The 21,059-nt window shown below is 47.3% G+C and overlaps 1 protein-coding gene across 2 annotated transcripts in view; it reads right to left on the bottom strand.

Annotated features, from left to right (window-relative positions):
- The window catches only part of MGRN1 (mahogunin ring finger 1), a 42,384-nt gene that overhangs the window by 10,343 nt on the left and 10,982 nt on the right, over window positions 1-21,059 (bottom strand). For both annotated transcript variants that reach the window (XM_005425211.2, XM_031060483.1), the window contains exons 4-8: window positions 12,952-13,069; window positions 9,431-9,497; window positions 6,545-6,597; window positions 4,283-4,330; window positions 1,242-1,310 (exon numbers count right to left, since the gene is read on the bottom strand). In XM_005425211.2, the coding sequence (XP_005425268.1) occupies window positions 1,242-1,310; window positions 4,283-4,330; window positions 6,545-6,597; window positions 9,431-9,497; window positions 12,952-13,069 (355 nt within the window). The remainder of the gene's footprint in view (window positions 1-1,241; window positions 1,311-4,282; window positions 4,331-6,544; window positions 6,598-9,430; window positions 9,498-12,951; window positions 13,070-21,059) is intronic.

Genomic DNA, 21,059 nt, shown 5'->3' with positions numbered 1-21,059 from the left:
CAGAAAACTCCACAGTCTCCCCAGTGATGTCACAGAAGTTGTGCCAGAGCCCACCTCGATGACCCAGGATGGGGGGTGCCCTCCACCTTCACCTGGGGCCCCTTTGGTCACCTGGGCTAACACATGCCAGACCAGGGGCACCCTCAGTGTAAACAGCATTTGTGCTGCTGCCACATCCTCACCCAGCCTTTTTTTGGAGGGAGAGCAGGCTCTTTGCTGTCCCACTCACATGGTTTGCTGAATAAGGAAGAACAAAAATGGCCCCAGGCCACTTGTCTGATGGGCCAGGAACATGGGATTGCTGGATCACGAGAATCATCACAAGACCCAAAAAGAAGCCCTCAATCCTGTTAATTCCCTCCCTCGATCCTGTGCAAGAAAAATCTTGGAAAAGACTTCTCCCTCCTGGCCTCTTCAGGTGCTGTTGGCACAGGCAGACAGGGACCACAGGATGCTCTGGGCAGGGCACTGCAGAGGAAATCCTGCTTGTCTTGCTCCACTGTGTGCAAATAGTGCACTCCACACCCCGGAGCTGTGTGGTCCCAAGGCCAGCACTGGGTACACTCCACAGCCCAGGTGGCAGCAAAGGGCAGCTCTACAAAGGCTACAGGAAGAATAAAGCAGCCACACAACCTGTGCAGGGCTGTGCAGCAGGCTGGCATCCAGCAGCAGCTCCTGCCTCACGTTTCTGGTTATGGCATTTGCATCTACATCCCTTAGGGGTGCTGAGCTCCCTCCTGTTGGGGAATGCAAGAGGAGTGCAAGAGGAATGTCTCTGGACACTGGCAAGCCCCAGAGAGCTCAGTTCTCTGAAACACTACAGGAACATGCAGAATCTCCAGCCAGAACATGGAGGAGCCACAAGAGCAAAGCAGAGACACCAGGCACGACTGCCTTGACTGCAGAGAGACAGCAACACTGGCTCTCTACAAGCCTTAAAAATCGGTGCTCTGACACACCCCTGGGGCATTGATGCCCTTCTCTCCTGCAATCCCAGCCACAGGGAACATCCTCAAGAGCCTCATGCTCCCTAAAATTACCTCAGCACAACTCCACTGACTGCTTGGGCCTGACACCAGGGATGAGCTGTCATCTCTGGGCTTCTTGGTGCCTGCAGGAATCACACAGCCTGGACTCTGGGAAGCACCTCCTCACTACCCTGACAATCCCCATTGTTAGGCTCAAAAGCAGAAGGTGCAGGCTGGAAACTCCCAGCTGAGGGAGCTCCTGGGCACCTTTACCTTGGTCTCCTGGTTGTTCTTGTTCTCGATGCCGTAGATCTCCTGCAGCAGGTAGCTCACCCGGTCAACCTAGGGGAGAACACCACAGCTGGAGTGACAGCTGCTCTGGCCTTACTGGTTTGTGACCACCTTCCCTCCCTCCCTGTGTCAAATGTCTGTGTTACATCCAGAGCTCCCCTACAGTGACATGAAAAAGGTAACAAACAAATATTGCAAAAGGACAGCTGGGAGAATGAGCCTCCCCTTGCTCAGAAAGTAGAGCCCATCCTGCCTGGTCTGAGCAGAGAGTAAAACAGAAGTGGCTAGCTGGCTATCAAGATAATCTAAAAACAAGTACTCTGCTTGGCTCAGACATTGGGAACACCCACAGCTCAAACAATCCAGAGGCAATCAGCTTCTACACTCCTCTTCTCTCCTCTCTGAGGTCCTGCTTAACTTCGACCAGGATGAACTTCCACCTATTTTTGCAACCTCAGAGGATGGGCTGTGCCAGCAGCTCCTTCCCAGCACACCATGGCAGCACATCACCTCCATGCCCATCCCCTGGGAGCATAAGGTTGAGTTACTGAGGACAGACAAACCATGTCCCTTAGCATGAGGAGCACTCGAGGAATAACTCTGTGTTAGTGCAATGTCATTTACTGCCATCCCCAGGCCCTTGGTGGCATCTCTAAACTGGGGGTGTGGTGGCAGAAGGTGCTTGAGGCACAGGTGGAAGTTGCTCAGAGCCCCAGCCTGGGACAACTCCAACTCACGACTTCTGCAAACTGGCAGCTGCCTGCAAACCCCACTGAGCAGCTGAATTTCAGCACTGAGGCTGATTCAGTCCTGTTAAACATCTTCATTGATGATCTAGATGAGGGGATCAGATGTACCCCCAGTAAGTTCACAGATAACACAGTTTGGTGCGAGTGTTCATCTGCTGGATGGTAGGAAGGCTCTGCAGAAGGATCTGTAACACCAGGGGAGGCTCAGCTTGGACACCAGGAGGAATTTCTTCACAGAAAGGGTTGTCAAACATTGGAAGGGGCTGCCCAGGAGGTGATGGAGTCACCATCCCTGGAGGTGTTCAAGGAATGACTGTGCTGGGTGCCATGGTGGTGACCACTCACAGGTTGGACTCGATGATCTTGCAGCTCTTTCCCAACCTAAATGATTCAGTGATCTGATGCTACACAGCAGCTTCCCCAGAGCAGGATGTGTTCCTCCACAGAAACCCTCACAACAGGTAAAAGGGTGAGGGGGTTGCAAGGTACCAAACAGGCACATCTCCCAAAAAGTGGGAGGAAACACTTTCCTGCCATCTCCAGTAGCTGTCCAGCTCCCAACATGCAGTGAAGCCAAGCCACCAGCGCCCCATGCTACAAAGAGCTCATCAATCCCATGGCCTCTGTAATTGCCATGTCAAAGTGGCCTCTCTCCTCTCTCTGGTCACCACTCAGCAGAGCAGTGGCTTTGCCATGGCACCCCAGTGCTGCAGAAGGTGACACATGGCAAGGTGGGGGCAGGAGCTGGCTGTACCCATTTGCCAGTTCAGAAATGCTCTGAGCTGGGACACAGCAGTGATAACAAACCAATTCCAGAGTGTCCCTGTGTAACTCAGTGTGCAGCTCACAGACAATCTGTTCTAGGCCTGCATTTCATGGCAATGAGATCAGCTGTTGGACTGCTGAGCAAAACCCTCTGCAGCGGCTCACAACTCACCCAGGAAGTTTGGGAACAATTATGTGGGAGATGTTCTTTTGTAACTTGGCATTTCAAAGAGAGCCTTGTTCCAGCATCCTGACTCCTCAGAGGATCATGATGAGCAACTGTAAGTGCAGAAGATGTCAGCTCAAAGCACAGAAGAGGTCAGGAAGAAAGAGGCCCAAGTCTCTGCAGGAGTCTGTGTTCCTTTTGACTTCTTCCCTCTAAAAATCCTAAGGAGCTTCTGTCCCAGGAGGGAAAGGGTGAGCAGTGCAACAAAGCTCTTCCTGGGAAGAATTCTAGGTTTTCAGAGTGGGAGTAACTCAGAAGGAGCAGGTGGTTGTAGACAATTCTTCACCTTCATGCTTCTCCAACCCATCCCACACCACATCATCCTTCCAAAGGCTTCTGCTGCCATTTACAGCTTCAGCAGAGGCACACAGCGCCACTGGCCAAGTCCAGGTCATGGTTTTCTGCTGATCCAACTGTTTGTATTCACCCATGCTGACTTTCTTCAGGCAGGTTGGTGCTTACACAACAGCTGATCAGCTCATGCACTGCTGCTTCCTGATCAATGCCCACAAAAGGTACCCACAACCCTGGCAGTGGCAGGGAGGGGAAGGCAAAAGGAAAGCAGGGATGGCAAAGAATGAACAATGTTATACAGATGGTTTATTCCAGACACAGACTCTACACCTCTGCTCTGTTCTCCTAAGGGTGCAGATGCTATCTCAGTTTCAGTGGTGCTGTGTGTTTTTCCAAATGCCATCTTGAGCTATGATTACTGACAGTGCTTGTAGCTCTTTTCTGACCCAGGGACTGGAATGAACATCTTAGAGCAAAGAGTTTCTTATTAAGGCACTTAAAGATCTTCTTGGTAGCAAAAGGTACTTAATTCAAATCAGAAACCCCTAGCTAGCAAGTAAGCAGATGAAGTGAAACTCATTTAAAGCTAAAACACAGCACACAGCTAAAGCTGAAAGGATCAACCACCAAAATTTCATCTCTTTCTTGAAGACATTTCAAACTCATCCTTGCAGCAGAATCACTACCAGATTTCTTTTCAGAAGCTGAAATTCTTGGCAATCTTACCAGTTGCTTATGTATTTCTGGTTGGATGCAACTTCAATCCAGATAAAACACTACCCAGTTTCTGCACATCACACCACACCAGCATGGGGGACAAAATGGCAAAATGAAGGGTTGGCAGCACCTGGTGCCTTTGCTTACAATATCAGAGCTAAGGAGGTGAGACCTCAGGCTCTCAGTGAACACCAAACCCTCCCTCTGGCTACAGCCAGGCACCTGTGGGATGCCAGCAAGTCTTTAAGAGTAGAAAGGAAACAGGTACTTACAATCTGCTTCTGTTTTAGTGGTTTCACAGAAAAACTGCCATCAACATGCTAGCAGGAAAAAAAAAAGGCATTAAAGCATGAAATAGCTGCAGTGCACAAATCAGAATGGGCTCATTTCAGAGCTAGTGTCTGCTAGCTAAGGGACAGTGGGGTTTGTATCAGCCTGGATAGCAGCATCCCTCCCAGCAGAGTTACTGGAACAGGGTATGGGGAGCTACTGGTCTGCTCCAGTGCAGAGCCAGGTGGGCTTGGCTCAAGTTAAATCTGGCTGAAGTGGCTCAGAGCCCACACAAAACTCCCCTGGCACACTGGATGCTTTCAGGCTGCAAGCAGTCCAAGTGGGTGCAGACACTTTCAGTCAGTCCAGCAAGACTTGAGGGGGATATTTGTTTACACCCTAACACCAAATGACAGAGTCACTGGAGGGCAGAGCCCTGACAGAGCAAGGGGCTGCCATGAGGCAGAGAACAAGGTTTGTCCACTGGATGGAGTCAGAAACAAGTCCCATGTGCTCCACATCCTCAGAGCTGTGAGCCTCTCATTTGCTCAGTGGCAGCAGGCACAGCTGGAACAATTCTGTGTGTGCCCGGTGCCACAATTAGTGATGGGAGTAGTGTGCCAGTTCTACTTTCCCCATCATCCACAAGGGCCACTAAACTGAAAGAAACCAGCTCCCCTGCCACAGCCTAGAGAGCAGCACAGGAGACTCAGGGGATGCTCAGCAGGTCCTGTGAACAGTGCAGGTCTGCAGGAGGAGTCTCAGAAGGGACAACAAAATCACACCCCAGACAAAACAGTCCTGTTTTCAGGCAAACAAGTTTCTGCCTTTGGAGGAGCTGCAAGGTCAAACTACACACAGGATCAAGGTTACTCCTCTGATCTTAAAGATACATACAAATAGCAAGTCACCAAGTCCTGCTGGTCTGTTTTTCCTCTGAACAAGCTCTGGGGATCAGCAGTGCTCATTTATCAAGGACCTCCTCTGGATTTATGGACCTACACTTCAAAAGCTGCAATTACTTTAAGGATGGGAAATATATTTTAACCAAACAGGGAGGATAAAGAACTCAACATGTACTTTGCCTTGTGACTTTTTATTAAAAGGGAGATTTTAATCTTGTTTTAAGCATTCAGTGGAAGATGAGAGATAAGAAGTGACTGAAGTATAACTGAAGGATTTCAGTGTGCTGTTTTTTTACATCAGCCAGAGGAAACTACAACAACATCTCTGCCCTGGTCCTAGGGGTGCTGCAGCTGATTCCATCTCATTTCTGACACATGTTCAATTGCCAGGAGTGAAGCTACCTACAAAGCCAGTGCTCAGAGCAGCCTTTCTAACAGGGAAAACTCACTTTCTTCACAGATCAAGTCAAATTAAAAAAGCAACCCAGAACACTTAGAGCATCTCCCAGCCATATGCTTCCTTAGGACTGACTGTGCTTGCCATGCCCTCTGACTCAGCTTGTCACCATCCACATTATCCACCTCAGAGGAACAGAATTAGGACCTGGCAGGGACCAGGCACACTGAGATACACAAGTCAGCCACCTGCCAGCTGGGAAGTGGGGAATTTCCAATAGCACAGCACTGATGCTGCTCCCCTCTACATTTCCAGCTCTGCTCCAGCAGCTCTTGCCTCACCTCAGCATGTCACTGCAAGTATCACCTGCCCAGAAAATGTGTCTGCAGTGTTACCACCACCAGACACACAGGGTTAGGTCCAGTTATGGATATTGCAACTGTTTTCAGGGTCCAGTTACCAAGGGAAGAGTTTGTTATCAAAGCCTGTGCACACAGCTTGGCCTTACCATCTAGGCAGGGCTTGGTTACACCAAACACCCCACCCACAAGCAGTGGAACTCAGCCCTTACACAGGATATACCCCAATCCTTGGTCCTGGGTGTAAACTCAGACCTAACAATAGTGCAATAGGGTCTGGACACAGCAGATCCAGTTCTGCAAAAATCACGGAGCCCTGGAAAACTGCATGGCAGCAGCCATGGCAAACACCTTCCCCCCTGCATGGGAACACAGGAAACAGCCCTGCCATTCCCTGAGTGACCAGCTCAGGTACAAATTATCATTACAGGCTGCACAGGAGCTGCTGCAAATGATTCCTTGTACCACAGCAGCAGCCAGGAACCCCAGGCACAGGCCAGGACTCCGCTGTGCCAAGTGTTATATAAACACAAACTAATGACCCGTGGAAATGTTTACATACACAAGAACAGGGACAGAGGGATGAAAAAAACCCTCATTTACCTTTTCAAATGCAGCCAGAAGAACGTGGGCATGACCAGTGACCTCAACCACCACTGCAAAAAGAGAAAGGGCAAAACTGGTTAAACCTCTCAAGCAGCACCAGCATAAAAGTATCCTGAGCTGAATTTTAGTCCACTTAAAACTTCTGAGCTGCCATTTGTTCTACTTTCACCTTCTCCTGCATTTAGAACTTCTCTTATCTTGTCATCAGGTTGGTTCAGAACAGAGCAAGAACAAAACCCTGCTGGGCTCTGTGGTGGGCCCTACACAACCATGCCTTCATTGTCCTGGGTGCTCCAAACTATCCCACTTTGTTAGCAGAGGGTTGGAAAGGGACAGTAAAACAAAGCACTCAGAGGGATTCTCCTGTCCCCTGAAATTCCTGGGCTTAATTACCTGAATTTATCACAGATCTATCTGGTTTAACAGCAATTGGCAGCACTTCCAGCCCTGTTATTTATCATTTTATTTCAGTCTAGTCAGACATGCTTATAAAACATTTATTTCTCATATTGACTCCAGACACTGAAACATCTCTGTCCAGCTTTCCCCAAAGACAAACATTTTCCCTCTTCCCAACTTGAGGGTTCCTTTTTAATCCCACAGCAATGGGAAGGGGCTGTCAGAGGTTGCAGTACTGCACTCCTGGCTACTTCAGCAACAGAGAGAAGAGGAGGTGAGGTACAATCCCAGCCTCTCTCTCTCTGACTCTGAGCTTCTGTTCAGCTCCAGCTGGTTGGATCCTTTTCCTGAATCCTGTTCAGACTCCTCATATGGAAGTGGGAGACAGAGCTTGTGAAGGAGTCACAGAGGGAAGGAAGGCATGGAAGCTCTCCTGCTGCTTGGAGTGATGAGGGCTGTGCTCAGCACAGGAGGAGAGCTCTGCCTGGAAAGTGCAGCTCAAGGAAGCAACTCCTGCTCTGTCTAAAAGGGAAAGGAGCTCCACAGCTTCCTGTGAGCTCCCAGAACAGCACAGACAACAGAGGAACAATTCAGACCATGTTTGGAAACAGCTGTATGAAGACTGGGGAGATTTGTCTGCAGATCTGCTGGGTAACTGAGGTTGGTCATGGCAATTTGGGGGGAATCGGGGACACAACACAATGCAGGAAAGGGGGGTAAAACTGGGAATACATCTGCTTGCTCCTCTCACTGCCAGCCAAGAGCAAGGCTGCTCTGTGTAAACAAAGTAAACAAAATGCTCAGAGTAAAGAAAATTCAGGTCCCTTCCCTCAGTGTGAATGGCCAAGGAAGAGGTAACAGCTCAGAGTGGTATGACCTGCTCTGTGCAGCACCTTTCCTTCCTGTTCTGTGCCTCTCCCTGGGAACAATCCCACTGGCAGGGCTCTCACTGCAAGCCATGGCAGAGTTCAGTCCAAACCAGCACCTCCCTGACTGCTATTTTAATTTACCATTCAACCTTATTTAACAGCTGTCATTTTCCAGGTGCTCCAAACACACCACACCAGCTCCTTCTCTAGTCCCATCAGTTAAAAAAAGAACCAAAATACACCATTTCCTCAAATCTTGCTCAAATGTCACACATTTTTGTGCTGATATTCTTTCCAAGAGGGGATTTAAAAGCAGTTGGTTTTCTAGGTTATTAAAATAGATGGGAGTAGATTATTGGCTAAGGCTGGGCATGGTATGTGCATAAATGTATGCTTCCCATACTGCCTCCTGTTCTATTTTTGATCCTTCTAGACAAGCCCAACATTAGAGAGTATAAACACCTTGCCAGAAGTTCCATAAACAGAGGAAGCTGTTTTATATTTATGGTCAAGAAATCCACATATATGTCGATTTTACTAACGGTGCCTGAAATCACTAAAAATAGATGCACTTTGGAAGTAATTTCCTTTATGTTGCACTGTGCTTTGTTAGTCACACTTTAAATTGGCTAATTCAGTTCTATTTCTGTCTGCTTGGAAGACTGTAAAACAATGTAATGAGTTTTTGAGCTTTTTCACATTTACAACATAAGAAACTGAGCAAGTGACTGACCCGAACAATGTGATCAACAATGGACTTTTTTTTCTTTTCTAATTATCTTAAATTTTGTACAAAAGGTTACAGAAGTGGTCCTGCTGACCATAAAAGCCCCCATTTTCAAAGAAAATGTGACTTCCTTGTGCCCTGTTCATTGCTGACACTCCAGATGAGCCCAAAAGCACAATTCCCCTAAGGGAAATACCATGTATGGTGAATAATAATCTAAAAATAACAGTCTAATATTCACTGGACTACCCTCTCCAAAAGAGCAGTGTGCTTTAAAAAAAATCATCAATTAATCATAATTACAAATTATGATTAGTTATGAATTATTTTTAAATTTTAACCAACAATTATTTCTCCTGAAAGGTTATGCTCTTTTATTAAAACCATTCAACATCCTCAGAAAAAGCGTAATTTCAAACTGCTGAATGAAGCTGCATTTGGCTCAAGAGTGACCTGAGTATTTTAAAGCCATTTCCTTTCCTCTGGCCATTTCCAGGTTTTTAGGAAGACAACTGACCCCTCCAAGAGGGAGAAAAGACCAGGCTCCACCCTTCTTGACCTATAAACTGCAAAAGCACAACCCAACAAGCAAGGATGTCCTTTGCTCTAATTTGTGTGCCTGGCACTGGTGGCAGAGCCAGGAGCTCTCCTGAACACTATTCCAACACTAAATACCTGGCCATTTTTTCCTGTTAAAAAATGAAGGCCATTTTTAAAAGTATGGTTTTTATGTGGTTAGCTTGGCCCTTTTAACAAAGGGAAGTTACAGTGAAGTCCCAAAATATTTTTATTCTGGAAAGGCTCCCCAAGGAGGCCAGTCCTGAAAGGGGTCACAGAAGCTCAGAGAGAGCCAGGAGAAGACCATGGGAACAGAACATCAACTCTTACCATCCCCTTCATCCACCACTGCTCTGATGACCACAGGGAACACACCACGGTCCAAGTCAAAGTTCAGCTGGGGGAAAGAAATGAGCTGAGGTTACACAATTCACAGCAGACCTGCCTGAAGACACCACTGAGATCATGTCAGCTCAGTGAAGGGCCCTTCTGACACACCCCCAGCTCCTGGCCTCAAAAAGACATGACAGAGCAGGAGTGTGGCTGCAGCTCTTTTCACAGAGAGCAGCAGGCACAACTTCCCCAGGGTTTTTCCTGGGGAAAGCAGTGAGAAAACTCAGAGAGGAAGAAAAACAATTCTTATCTCTACTTGCTGCATCTGTTCTTCAGCACATGTAGAATGTGTCGTGAAGATTGTTTACCAAAGAAAGATTTCTTAATTGGACACTGGTGATGGTTGTTTAGATTGAGTGACCAATTAGGTCAAAGCTGTGACTGTCTGTAAGGGGTCACAGGTTTTTCTTTAGTATAGTTTGATATTGAACATTGAATATTATGTATGTAGTGTAATATAGTATAGTATAGCTTAATAAAGCTTTTCTTCAGCCTTCTGAAATCATGAAGTCAGAGCACATTAGTCCTCAGATGGGAACCATCCTACATCAATACAGGAGGATTTAAAATTCCAGGCACCAATTCTAAAAGGGAGTCAACTCCAACATACACACACTGACGTGGCACTAAGCACCAGCAAAGCAAGGCAAAGGATCTCACTTGGAATTCCAAATGGTATTTAATTCTCATTAATTCATGGATTCTAAAAGTCTTCTGAGTGATTTGTAGTAGGACAAGTTTCTTAAAATATATCCAGTGCCACAATTTTGCCTCCATACAACAGGATACATTGGCCTCAGCACAGCAGCACATTGTGCTCCCAACACCACAAAGAGACCCTGGCTCTGCTATGAAGTTCCTGAAGACATAAGAGCAAAATCTGCAAAACTTCAAGATCACACAACACTTTAAGGAAACACAGGACTGATTTTCATCTCTTGGCATGTCATGAAATACAGGTCCTTGAGTTTCTAATTGGTGAGAGTGAGAATTTGAGTGCAAGGGAAACAGACTCAGTTTCTCCCTTTGCCCTACACTTCATTAAAGCACATCAAAAGCTCTGTGTCATCTTAGAAATACAAGGAAAAGGCAACCTTACAAACACTGTCCTAAGCCAGGAAAGGAAGTGGCTCAGGGACTGGATTTCTGTTGCTTTTGTTAATTACCAACTTGGATGGTTTTGTCTCATCTCTTGCCAAGACTGAAAAAAAGATGTCATTTCACCCTGATGCTCCAGGTAATCTGTTTTCAGTTTCTCCATGAAAACTGAGACCCAGTTCCAGGTGCTGCAGCAGTTCAGACAGTGCTTTGGGGTTTCCATCATTTTGCCACAGCCCCAACATCATCTGCAGCCTGATTTGCTCCAGCTCCTCAAAAGAGAAACCATTTGAAGGGAAAATCACATCACAGCACTGAGGTTGCTTTACCATATAAATTCCAGTGTTCCTGAACAAAAGGCCTCTTTAAGGCACCATTTCACATTCATTTTTAGGGCCCTGAACACAACTCACTCAACACAAGCCATACTCTACAATTTCCAAGCAAATCAGTAAATGAGGAAGATAAAATAAACTTTTATAAAGCTTTTCACAGAACAACCCAACATAACATCAGTCTCCCTTCTTCCCCAGCCAAGATCGACGTCATATCCAAGTATTACACTAAGCAAAAATATGAAATAAATCTGGGGGTTTTGAACAACACCAATAACAAAGCTGGAAAGAAATCTGAAATGTCAATTGCACACAGCTAAGACACTGCCAGCTGTCTCAGATAAAAGTGCTGCATTTTGGTGGCCAGTTGGGAAGATTTAGGACAAGGACCAATATGTAACACAGAGCTGACATGGGAGGGGAAACTCTTTGGATTCACAGTGCTTGTTCCACATTTTTTCCAGCTCCCAGTAACACCAATGAAATAAAAAGGAAACCGAGGATGCAGCAGAACAAGTAAAGAGAGCTGGAAACTCATTTTTCTTTTAAGCTGTCAAAGGGATGTGACTTTAGTACTTGAGTTAAAACCTTGCTGACAAGAACAAAAGTAAAAATTAAGCTTCTCAATTCTTTAAGAAGAAAGGGAACTGAGCTCTCTCAGACAACAGAAGGGATTGAAAAGCAGCTCTTCCAGGCTTTTGTAGGCTGAACTTGTGAAATCATCTATTGGCAGAGAAGCCAAGACATCAGGAGACCAGACTCTGCAGGCTCTTGGTAACCACCACGGCATTTGTTAAGGCACGGGACTGATTATAGCTGTAACTGTAACTTCAGGACAATAGCTATTCAATCTTTCAAATACATGAAACATTACTTTTTTTTTTCCTTTTTTCCCCTTTTTTTCTTCTTCTTTTTTTTTAATAGGTAGAGTTATCTACCAAGGTTCACATACACAATACACTTGCACAGGCCTGGGTCAGGAAATGAACACCATTATCAGTGTGCATTTCCTGGGAGAGGAACAAATATATTAGCAATAGCTACAGAAACAACTACTCTGCCTTTGAAATCTCTTACCACAATTCTGCATAGAGCAGGGGAAAGACCAAGGCTTTCCTTCCCTATGCCATGGGCAGGGGAAGCCTTTGGGTGAAAGTCTTAAGGCTCAGAAATGAGAGGCTTACTGCCCATGTTGGAATTTTGCAGATACCAAAGATACCAAAATCAACAGGACTTCACAAATCTTACTATGCAGAAAAGCCACAAATCTTAATTAAAACCAAGCCCTGGTCCATTTGCAGTTATGGGTTAAATTAAGAAGAGGAAAACATTCCCTTATTCAGCATTGATGCACCAGTGTAAATCTGCCCCAGAAGGAGGATATCCCTTCATAACACTGTAGTGCTACAGACAATAGCGCAGGATGTGGCCCTTTAACAGAACAGGACTCTACCAGAGCAGTGGTCTCCACACTATTCTGACTATTCATCCCATCAGTAATGTGTTTTGAGCACATATTCCCAAGATATGTGTGCTTATCATCTGTGAGTTATATACATGTAGTTTTGAAGTCCTTGCCACACCCCAATGAATTTTATTGCATGCACCTCACTCTGGAAACCACTGTTCTAGAGGACCACCCAAAAAACCCCAAAATCTTACAACTAAAACCCACAAAAACAGAGATCATGACAGACATTTGATCCCACAAGCTCTTTGGCTGGCAGGGAGGGGAAGGCCAAGCAAAGCAGGTTTTCCAGGAAAAGCTCCAGTGGCAATCTCTGCAGCCTCCTTCTGAAATCAGCTGATCACTGATATCAAAAGTCACTTCTCTGGATTTCCTCCAAGTTGGCCTGATCTGCCTGCCAAGTTCCCATTCTGCTCCTCCCAGGGCAGTACCCACAAAACACACTGGAGGAGCTGGGAGAAAGTGTCCCCCAGCCACAACTTCACAGCACCAAACAGAGACCAGTGCTTTGGGGACAACAGGGTGTGGAAAGAAGGGGACACTGAGAAGACACTTACCTCATCATCCTTCCACTCTGAGAAATCAATCTTGAAGGAAGGCAGGGAGAATTGCTGGCTTACCCCTCTCTTGTAGTGAACTGTCTCAGACTGCAGAGAGGGATTCTTTGTGCTGTATCTGAGGGAAGGGGAAAAGAAAACTCCGTGTGACCAAGGACTGCTCCCTGCCCGGCTCTCGCTCACTCCCGCCCGTCGGCCTCTCAGGAATCACAAGTGGCAGCTCTAAGGGCAGAGCTGGCAGGGGCTGGCAGCCATTCAGTGGGGACACAAAGAGGGGAGGGAAAGGTCAAAGCAAGAAGGTGAGCACAGGAAAGAGAAAGCAGCGCAGACAGGCAAGGTCTGATCGTGTCCATACTGACCTGCCTGGGTGCTGAGTCCAGGGGGTGCAGCAGCTTGGCAAAGGCCTGCTCCCTAAATCCATGGCCTAGCTTTAAGCTGGCTTGAAGCCCAGCACAGTCCCAATTTCTGCAGGAAACCCAGGAAGAACAAGCTATGACCTAACACAGGGAATAGACAACCCAGCAGGGTGCTGAAAGCTCTCCAGTGCCTACATGGGACAGCTCCACAGTGAGAAATGCTGCTTGGCTTCCACAATCCTGCTAAGCCTTCAATCCACTCCTCACTCCCTCCTGTGCTTCCCCAGGGGTGTTGCAGGGCTACCAACACCACCTGAGAGACACCAACCATCCTCCATCCCAGCCACCCAGAGAAGAGTCACAATTCTTCCACTGTCTCAAAGCTTGTCACTGAAACACCAGCACTGCCAGGCTGGAATAACATCTGGAATGGGACCACAGCTGCCATCCACCATCTTCTGCACCCTGAGCCCACCTGGTGCTGTCCTCCCCAGGAGACATTTCCCTGCCCACTCCCCCTTCCTGGAGGGTGATGTCTTGAGCTGGATGTGCACAGCCTCTCCCTGTTCTGGCACAGGAGAGGAGGCAGTGAACCCCAAAGCAGGGTGGGAACAGCTGAAGCTGCCTTTACCACCAAAACCTTTCTTGTCAAATGACCAACTCTGTGCTCAGAGCACACTGACAAAGTGGAGAGAAGGTGAGAGATCTCCTGCCCAAGAGACACTGCAGCAACATCCTCCCTCAGCACTGTGACAAGACAGGCTCCAGCCCCACAAGAAAATCCTCTGCCTTTCTCTGGAAAGCTCCAACAGTTCCTGCACCCTCTGAGGATCCAGAAGGTCAAGTGCCACAAGATCCATGTTAAATGCTGGAAGGTTGTGACAAAGGGCAGGTTCCCCATGTGCACTCTGCTCTTCCTGCCAAGGCATTAAGTTATTTATGACAATACCCTCAGAGCCCATTCTGCACTGTGCTGAAATTGTGCTGCTTTACTAGAAGGTCTCACTCCATCCTTTGCATTTCAAGCATGGTGAGGGGGAGATCAGAGTGACAGGTCTTTTATATGTGAATTACAGAGCGAGCAATTGAGTGAAGTTTTATTTACTGAGTTGTCAAGCACAATGAATAGAGCAAGCCCGTATCTAGCTCCTTTTTGTGGTGCTCTCAAAGCTTCCCAGCTCTGCAGAGAGGCACAATTCTCCCTCCACAGCTGGGAAAGCAGGAGATGGAAGAGTGACTTATCTAAGGTGACAGCAAGTCAGGAACTTACTGGAAATAAAGTGCAGGGGAGAGAGTGGAGGTGGGAAAGGGGTGTAAACATGATGCTGCTGAGTGCCAGGAATGCTGCAGGACCTGCATTTACAGCATCAGAAACCCAAACTAGGCTGCAACAGAAAAACAAATAACACACTTCCAAGGAGGACAGGGCAGAATAATACTCACATTGACTCACTGCTCTCAATGTCCCTGGGAAAAGAAATAAACCAGGCACACAGATTTTCTGAGCTGAAGAGTAGGACAAAATTATTAAGGAGTCTTCCCCAAGTGAGCTTTATGCCTCAGACTGTGTGAGTGCCTGGCTCCCATTGCCAAAACACATCAGACTTGGATCTGAACACCCGGATAACTCTGAGCACCTCCAGCCAGCAGCCAGTGGGCTGGTGAATTCCCTGCAAGTCTGATGGTCCCTGACTGCCTCACAGAAACGGATCACCCTTTGAGATGCAAAGGTTCCAATGGGATGCAAAGGTTCTCTGCACAAGACAACACTCCCTGTGCTACACAGGAGGGAAACTAGACAAGCTGTTTCAAAGCAGATGTCCTGCATATCAGGGTCTAAGGGGCCTCTACCCATCCCCTGCCCCTCTGGTTGGCATCTGCTGTATTCACAGTCAGCTATTCCCTGCCTGTGCTGCTGGGAGCTCACAGCAAACAACAGCAGGGAAGCTCTGCAGAGCTGTGCAGATGTGTTACAGAAAAAAAGAACACGTATCAAAGAATAAAGGACAGCAGAGAAGCAGCACGCTGCCTCTCTCTGCAGGAAGTATGAAAGCTGAATGTTTGGGCTGCTGTTGCTCAGACTGCACTGGGCCAGGCCTCCATCCAGAGGAGGACAAAACCACCTTGTGACCACTGGCAGCTCAGGACAGTGGAGAAGTGAGGGGGGTCTGTCCTATAAGGTCAGGAGCACACAGAAATCCTCGGTCACATTACTTTAAACCTGTTTGTTTGCTCAGGTACCCCTGACAACACGAGAATCCCAAGCAGCCCGAGATACCCCACTGCTGGCTGCAGCCCCCAGCTCTGACCTCAGGGTTCATGCAGCCCATCTCCTCCTGTGAGCTCTGTGACACACCTTTACTCACAAAAAGCAAACTACACTCTGCACTGACTCCTTCTTCCCTGGTGTCAAACCCTCCAAAGCCAGCTGTGTATCAGAGAACCAGCAGATGAAAGGCCTGTGACTGTATCCCAGTGATTTCTGAGAGAACTGGAACAAACTATTCCCCAGTCTCACTTTTCCTCTGTCAGCTGAGAAGCACCCACTGCCTGCAAGGAGAAACTCAGTCTGTGGCACCTGCAGACCCTAAGCAGCTCCCTAGTCAAAAGTGCCATGCTAGAGTTTGGCTAAGCAGAATTAAACTTCTGTTGCTACATGCTCACTGGGGTGTTTCCCCCTTCCCTCATCCCTGGTCTGTGCCTGGGGAAGTTCTCAGCAGGGCACCAGTCCCAGCTCCTGCAGATTTCTCCACTGCTGTGTTCCCATTCAGCTGTGCCTGGCACTGGGGCTGTCCTGGGCAGTCAAAGGGCAGCTCCTGTTCCTCCCACTGGGACCCCTGACTGAGAAGTGCCACACAAGGATCCCTGCCAGGCTGCCTGACTTACATAGAGCACTGTCCAGACCCCATTCCTCAGGAAAAGCAGGATGCATGGAGCAATGTTGCCCCTAGGGAAGACTTTTGACTAGAAATGGCTGAGAGAACCTGTGCTTTGAAGGGCCTGTAGACAAAACAAGAATTCTCTTTCTTATCAGGGACGTGTTTCATGGCAATCTGCAGTGAACCAAGGACCAGGAGAGCTCCAGAGGGTGCTCAGGAAACAATTCTGTCACTGTCACAGGCTGTGACTGCCTGGCAAGCTCCATGTCCTCTTACAGATGATGAGGAAGGAGTCAGTCAAGCTCTGCTGGTGTTCAAAGGGGACAGGAGGTGATGTGGAACAAGCACCTCTCCTGCTCTCTCTCCCACCTGCTCATTCCCCTTTCATTTTGAGGAGGATCCCACAGGTCAGCTTTTGGGGAAGAGAGAAGCTGAACAAATGTTTCAACTCTAAGAGATTTTTACTGATAAAAGAAACACTACCAAACTACAGAATTAGACAAGATCCACCCCACAGAGGCTCCCACAAGGAGTCTGGAGGTTAACCAGGTGCTATGGCATTGCACTCTCTGAGAGTCTTCTCCTCCCCTCCTGCCTCCTTCAGGACTGAGTCTCCACTCCAAGCCAGGCAAAGACAAACCCCTCCCCACGCAGCTGAAACCCCAGTGCCCACATCCCCCCCCAGCCCCTGCAGAGCTCTGTCTGCAGCTGCTGGGAGCACCACCCTCCCAGCTCCAGCCAGGCTTCAGAGCTCACACAACAGCTACACACAGAGGCACAAAGGCCACAACTCTTAAGACAGACAGAGGGTTTGTCTGCTTGCTGCAATCTACAGAATTTGGCTCTTCAGCCTGTGAACTCTGCACACTCCAGTGTTCCCCTGGGGACTGGTGTGTGCCTGGATCAAAGCCACAAAGGCTTGTTCCTAGCAAAACCCAGCACTCGCCTCTGATTTCTTCACACAGAAGAAACCTCTGCACAAAGAATTCATATTAATCACCACAGCCAAAAGCAGCAAGAGCACCTTTCAAAGGCCCTGAGCAGACAGAGGCTATTAAATAACCAAAGGGATATCTGAGTGCCTCTGTCTCCTACGCAAGCTTGAATGAAAACAGCCGTGTGCTGATTTGGATTTCATTTTGGGACCCAACTCCTCCAACTTCCACACCAGGCAGAGCAGAGAATCATTGCAGGGTCATGTCCCCCATCAGCTCAGGAAACTGTGGGAGGAGGTTTGGGATGAGTGTAGTGGGCATTGCAAAACAAACAAGGAAATGGGGTTTATTTTTTCAATAAATCCATTTGCACATCGGCAACACAAACAGCACAGCCCCGGAAAGGGCAAGGATTGCAGAGCCAGACTGACCTATTTTCATTCTGTTTTCTCTTTATATTGAGAAAATAGAACTTGGCAACAGCACTGGGATATGGGAGAGAATCTTTTGTGTCCAAAAAGGAAGATCTTTTTCATAAGAATGGGCTGCAAGGCTCCAAGCTCTCACGTCATATTTATCATGAGTTCCTGATCTGCCTGGATTGCTCATGCCTTCAGAACTGGCTCTTTTAAGTGCTTCCAGCTCCAGGCTTGGTTTGACTTCTTCCCCTGAGGAAAGAACCACTGCTGTCATGTTTGAACTGCACAATCCTTCCTGCTAGTCAGCAGGACACCTCCAGCTGGAACAGTCCCAGGGGCCCTGCCAGGAGCAGGCTAATGGTGTGCACATCCAGGATTCTGCCACACAAGGCAGGGATGCACTCATAAAAAGAGAACACAAATATCCCTGCAGCCTGCTCCAAAAACACACACTTGTCTCCCAAACCAGAGTATCTAAGGTACAAACACATGAACCAGTTACTGCAGGAGAAGGCAGGCTACAACTGGGAGTGTTTTAACTATTCTCTGTGAGCTGCTGCCAGCCCCACAATGGAAATGCAATGCAGAGCACCCTCTCCTTTATCTGGGGGGAAAGTACATTAAGGGCAACCACTAGTGAGTAGTTGAGGCACAGCTCACACACCTCCATGTTTCTCCTGATTTCCATAACTAGAGAAAATAGACACAGCCAGAAAAAGAAATAAAACTGAAGATACTGAGGGGGGGGTCCTGAGCTGTTCAGAGGCAGGTCAGTGCTAATTCCTTGCCACTAAAGAGACTTGGACATTGGTAGATCTGTTATCCTTGGGGTGATGCACTAGCTCATCCTCTGAGAACTGATCTCATCACAAAGTAACCAAGCAAAAGGCATTTCAAAGCTGAGAGGAGCAGTCCTCTCCAGATTTAAACTAATTTCTGTTTCATCCAAAAGGCTCCTACACATATCTGCACTCTAGCACGAGAAAGTGCAAGGTACCTTCCCCTGGGCATGGGGCTGCAGAGGTGTGCACACCTTTATAATCACCAACACAATCACCTTCACCAGACCTTGCTGCTCATCTGTGGTCCCACAGAAGTGATGACACAGCTCCCTGTGAGTTCAACAGTTCAGGACAAGAGGCAGACAGCTGTTGGCAGCTATGTGCTCCCATGGCTAGGAAATACTGCAGCTGAGTGTATCTCCCAGCACAATTACCTGGGAAAGTCTGCTGAACTTACTTTGAGACAGGTCAGGACAGGACTGACAAAACCACCAGCTTTTAAATGGAGCCCAAATAACTCCAGGAGGAAGCTCCTTGGCTTGCAGAAAGGCTTCCCCTTGGTCATGGAAACCAGCTAATCCCAAAGCCAGGCCCAAGACGCAGTGCTGTGGCTCTCAGCTGAGCAGAGGCTCCACAACAAGCAGAGGCACTGCTCAGGGAGAGCCACCTTCCCTTCCCTCCCCTTCCCTCCCTCCTCTCACCCCAAAGTGCTGGCAGGAGTTTTGCAGGAGTGCTGATACTATCAGGATCAGTGGCTGTTCCAGCAGGGAAGCAGGAATAACTCGTTTAGCACTTCTAAGGAGCCATGCTGCAGCTGAGAGCTGGGAGAAAATTCCTGCTTTTCACAGGGGGCCAGAAAGTTTCTCCCATTTTAAGATTCAGCATTGATTTAGGAGAGTGGAAAAAAAAAAGGTGTTTTGTTTTAAAGAGCATCTTCATCCCAATCAAGTGCAATAGAAGAAGTGTTGAATTTATACACAGGATAGCTTTTGCACATGCTTGTTCCATGAATGCAGCTGTTAGCACCAAAAGAGATTGAGGAAAAGGAAAATCCACCAGCCCAGGCAGGGAAAGCTGCATTCCTGTTAGTGCACTGAAATGCACTGCTCCACTCAGAGCTCTAAGAATGCAGCCCAGATTTTTTTTTTTTCCACTAGAATTTGAAAAGAATAAATCAAAGTAATTACAGCATTGCCCTCACAGAATTGCTTTGCAAAGCTGAAATCAGAGCTTCAAAAGGTTTTTACTAGCAGCCAGCAAATCCAGAGAAGCAGAGATGCCTACTTGGGCAGCTGCACTGGCCCCAAGACGTGCTTCAGGAGCCACTTCCACATGGAAAAATAGCCTGGGTTAAATTAAAGCAGCTTATAAAGTCTATATTTGTATCTGACTTCCCCCCTACACATCTGCACGAAATCAGGATCATGCCTTCCAAAAAGTTCCCTGGCTCCTGGCGCAGCCCCTGCACCCACATTTACATAACATTTATTGTTCAAGCAGCCCAGAGCAGACACAGGCAGTTCATCATTGCTGTATTATGGAGAATGGAAGTGGGATTTATTAAATGAAAGGCCAGAAGTAGAAGAAAGAGCTGAATGTGGGTGCTTTGACCTTTTAGAAGGTTTAGTGCAGCAGGGACTGCTGCCACCCCAGCAGGACAGCAAAGAACCACTGGCTAATTTTTCATTAGTGGGGAATCACTGCTGATCCTGGTTTCATGCAGAGGGTTCAGGAACACAGCTTCAGTTCTGCCATCTAACAGAGATCCCTCTCTCACTGAACCATGGACAGGGTGGATTAAAATAATTTACACTAAAAAAAAATTCTTGAAAGTCAACAGCTCTGTTCATGTTCAGAAACTCTACCTAGGAACTGTTCAAATTTAATTTAAAAGCCATTGGGTAGTTCATGTTTGCTGCACAAGTTTTAAAGGACAGATAACAGCACTGGTGACAGTCAGTGGCTCAGTGAATGGCACTAAATTTCAGAAAAAACGTGTTTTTAAGTGAACCAAAATCTGTGTTTTCTTCCTCCAACCAACCAGCCAAGAGGAGAGCTACTATAAGTTACAGAGGACTGAAAACACTCTCTGTGCACAAACAGTTGGTTATATTTGGTAACTAAAACAATTCTATTAAGCAATTATTCTTCAAGGCACAACTTGACAAGAGAGTCTCTTAGGAGTCCAACATGAGCAGTTTAACCAACAAGAACAAACACTTCTGCTCTTGGGTCACTCAGGTACAATTCCAGCCCAACACAGCCTGGTTCAAGACATGGGCTAAAAAAAATAAATTAAAATGTTTCTTTTTAGAATAACTTTGGGTTATTGCCATTTTGGCATAAAATGCAAAAGTGGGAGTCTGAAAAATAGATTTTAAACGATATGGATATTCTTTACAGACTGTGGCATAAAAATACAGCACAAGGTTTGATATGAAGCTCACTGTGCTGCAGATGCAGATGTTTCACTGCTACTGACCAGTGACAATGAAATTCTCCTTCAGGGTAAACCAACAGGGGAAAACAGGATTAAAATCAATGATTTAAACCAAGCCTTACTGATTTAAGCCATGGCTTAAGTCTAGCAATGTAAATACATCCACCCTGGCCATAGAGGCCCTCAGCTCTCCCCATCAGCCCATGGATGGTTTTTCCTTCTGAGGTCAAACCCCAGGGAACACTGCAGGGCAGCACCAGGGACACTGGCCACCTCTCCACGTTGTACCTGTGGCAG

This window comes from Geospiza fortis, unplaced genomic scaffold (genome assembly GCF_000277835.1).
Source record: "Geospiza fortis unplaced genomic scaffold, GeoFor_1.0 scaffold114, whole genome shotgun sequence".
Lineage (NCBI taxonomy): Eukaryota > Metazoa > Chordata > Aves > Passeriformes > Thraupidae > Geospiza > Geospiza fortis.
Note: the sequence above shows the minus strand (reverse complement) of the source record. Positions and strands in the feature narration are given on the sequence as shown.